The 2,852-nt window shown below is 36.3% G+C and overlaps 1 protein-coding gene across 1 annotated transcript in view; it reads left to right on the top strand.

Moving 5' to 3' along the window:
- Nucleotides 1-2,615, top strand: part of pin4 (protein (peptidylprolyl cis/trans isomerase) NIMA-interacting, 4 (parvulin)) — a 4,840-nt gene extending 2,225 nt beyond the window's left edge. Inside the window, exons 3-4 of the mRNA XM_020590478.1 lie at nucleotides 530-649; nucleotides 2,183-2,615. Of these exons, the coding sequence (XP_020446134.1) occupies nucleotides 530-649; nucleotides 2,183-2,341 (279 nt within the window). The 3' untranslated portion in view covers nucleotides 2,342-2,615. The remainder of the gene's footprint in view (nucleotides 1-529; nucleotides 650-2,182) is intronic.
- The last annotated feature ends 237 nt before the right edge of the window (nucleotides 2,616-2,852 follow it).

The raw sequence follows: 2,852 nt of genomic DNA, 5'->3' as shown, positions 1-2,852 counted from the left end.
ATAGAAATAATCTAAATAATATGGCACCTCTATTCCTATATGCCTGGACTGTCTGTCTATGCATATATGGCAAATAAAAATCGTGAATCTTGAATTTCGAATCATGAATTTAATTTGGATTTTGTTAAAAGGTTTAATAAACATCTCAGTTCCAAAAAATTTGAATGTTCTGGCTATTTTTTTGATATGTTAGGCTTTACAGGGTTAGGCTTTTGAACTTTCTTTCATTATCGATCCTGAGACAAATTTAGAGCAAAATAGTTTTCTCGTGAAATAGTTAAAGCTGCTTGTTTTTCCCCCTTAAGTGCGTTATTGGAATAATAAGGCATGACTGCATAAAAGAGCCACAGTGAAAGGGAAGCACTACTGCTTTAAAACAATAAGGAGGTTGTAAGCATGACCTATTTACATGATCAGTTGTGACGCTTTTTTTTATACACGTCTATGTATACAGTTATTTTATATAATACATATTCCATTTCCACCATTGTTTATTCCTAACTGCTCTTATGGTTGTCCTTTTCCTCAGGTTCGGCACATCCTTTGTGAAAAACATGGAAAATGCATGGAGGCAATGGAGAAACTGAAGGCTGGAGTGCGATTCAGCGAAGTAGCATCACAGTACAGTGAAGACAAAGCTAGACAAGGAGTAAGAACATGCAGGCAGTTGTGTGATTTCTTTGATGTGCTGTTTTTTTACTGTTAGCTTTTAAATTGCTTCATTCAAATCGCCCAAACTGTGATAGTCTTCTCTGTTTTCTTTCTGTTGATACATTGTGACATGGAATTTTTTTTTTCCCTTCTAAGTCACTGGGTCACTATTTACCATATTGCATGTTATGTAGATTGGATAATGTTATTGTTGCTTCCGTTAAAGGGAGTTTTTCCTGCCCGCTGTTGCCAAGTGCTTGCTCAAGGGGGGCTTGTTGGGTTTTCCTCTATAATAATAGTGATAATATTAAGGTCTAGACCTTACTTTGTAAAGTGTCCTGAGATGACTTCTGTTGTGGTTTGGCACTATACAAATAAAATTTGAATTTGAATTTGAAAAGAAACCAAGTCAGGAAAATTTTAAAGCTTACAACAAAGTCTGTATCTATTTGACCATATACTTTCATATATATGTTCAGGGTTTGTCTATGGCAGCACAAAATATTGTTAATGACTGGGGGAATACCAATTTCAACGGTTACACTGTCCGACACATGGACAGATCTATTTAGAAAATTGCAGAATGGGGAAAATAAAACACACTAGGACAAGGCACATAAAGATGAGATTTGTTTATTAGAAGTGTTTTCAAACATTGTGGTCTACTTTTATAAGAGAAAAGACTGTGGTGACAATGTGGCTGGTTTTGCATAGCGTAATGTTATGTGAGTCCAACTTGTTTACCCATCTTTGCTAAAGTGCAACACATAGATGTTTACCAACATGCATCCAGCCGAACGGGACTAGGAAGCTAACAAAAATTCAGGGAGAAACCATTTCAGTGGCGAATTATAAATAAGAGGAATCATTCTCAGTGCAAGCTGGTATACATCAAACACACAGTAACAACATGCGCTGTGGTTAACTGATGGGAGAAGCTTAAACTAGGCTATAACCATGTCTCAGAAGAAAAAAACAGCCTATAAGAGGATTGCTTCAACAGAAATACAAGTGTGTTGCCTGTTTTGTTATTCCGACATTATGTCCTCAATTTAAATAACTATTGCATCATATCCAGCTTTTATTTATTATTAAATGCTCAGAGATATGATCCTGTCACTCTTTTTTGTTTAAATGCCAATGACCTGGGGAGGCGACAGTGGTGCGGTGGGTAGAACAGTCGTCTCCCAACCGGAAGGTTGAAGATTTGAATCTCAGTGCCTGTAGTCCACATGTCGAAGTATCCTTGGGCAAGACACTGAACCCGCTCCTACATAATTACATGTTATAGAGTCATAACATGTAGTCAGTTTACCTCATAAACTTATCTGTGACATAATTATATATGGAACTAACGCTGCAACAAAACTTTTTTTAATTTTTGCATTGTGCATAGCAATCAAAGCATAACATTTTATATTTTCAGTACAGTGAAACTTCTGCTGTTCATGTCTGTCACTTTTTTCCTGGCTTGATACTTTTACTGGATGTGTACTATGTGTTTTCTTCATGGGTGTTGTGTCCATGACAGGGTGACCTGGGGTGGATGACCCGAGGATCGATGGTTGGTCCTTTCCAGGATGCAGCATTTGCCCTACCTGTCAGTTCCATGGATAAACCTGTCTACACAGACCCTCCTGTCAAGACAAAGTATGGGTACCACATCATTATGGTAGAAGGGAAAAAGTGAAGTGGGATGGCCTAACATTTTAAAATATAACATACCAATTTCACAATTTGCTGTATTTATGAGCCTAATTTCCTGATTTTGTGTTTTCGTTCAATGTTTGGTTAATGTTTTGCTAAATGTTTAAGAGTAGGAAAACATGATCCTCGTCTGTCAGGGTTGTTTTTGTTAAATCCATGCTACCATACTGATAATTCAGCTATTTTACAAGTTATTGACATTCTCATAATTCTCTGGATTTTCCTTTTCAATTTGATAAAGTCTGTGAACTCCAACCACAGGTGATCAAATAAATGCAGTTTCACTCATGTAATACAAAATGTGTAATGTTTGTTTGTGTGCGTATGAGAGGAGAACTTGATTGAAGAATTTGGCATCTCTCTGAAAAACCACTACATTTACTGCTTTCAGAAAGAGACATATTGCCATTATAGTCATCTTTTTATTCTAAAACCTCAGAAATGTTGACTGTATTTGTAAAAACTGAAAAAACAAAACTCATTTATGAGGTATT

The sequence above is a fragment of the Monopterus albus genome, unplaced genomic scaffold (genome assembly GCF_001952655.1).
Source record: "Monopterus albus unplaced genomic scaffold, M_albus_1.0 scaffold2.1, whole genome shotgun sequence".
NCBI classification, from domain to species: Eukaryota; Metazoa; Chordata; class Actinopteri; order Synbranchiformes; family Synbranchidae; genus Monopterus; species Monopterus albus.
The sequence above is the reverse complement of the archived record's forward strand: the minus strand, read 5'-3'. Positions and strand labels throughout refer to the sequence as shown.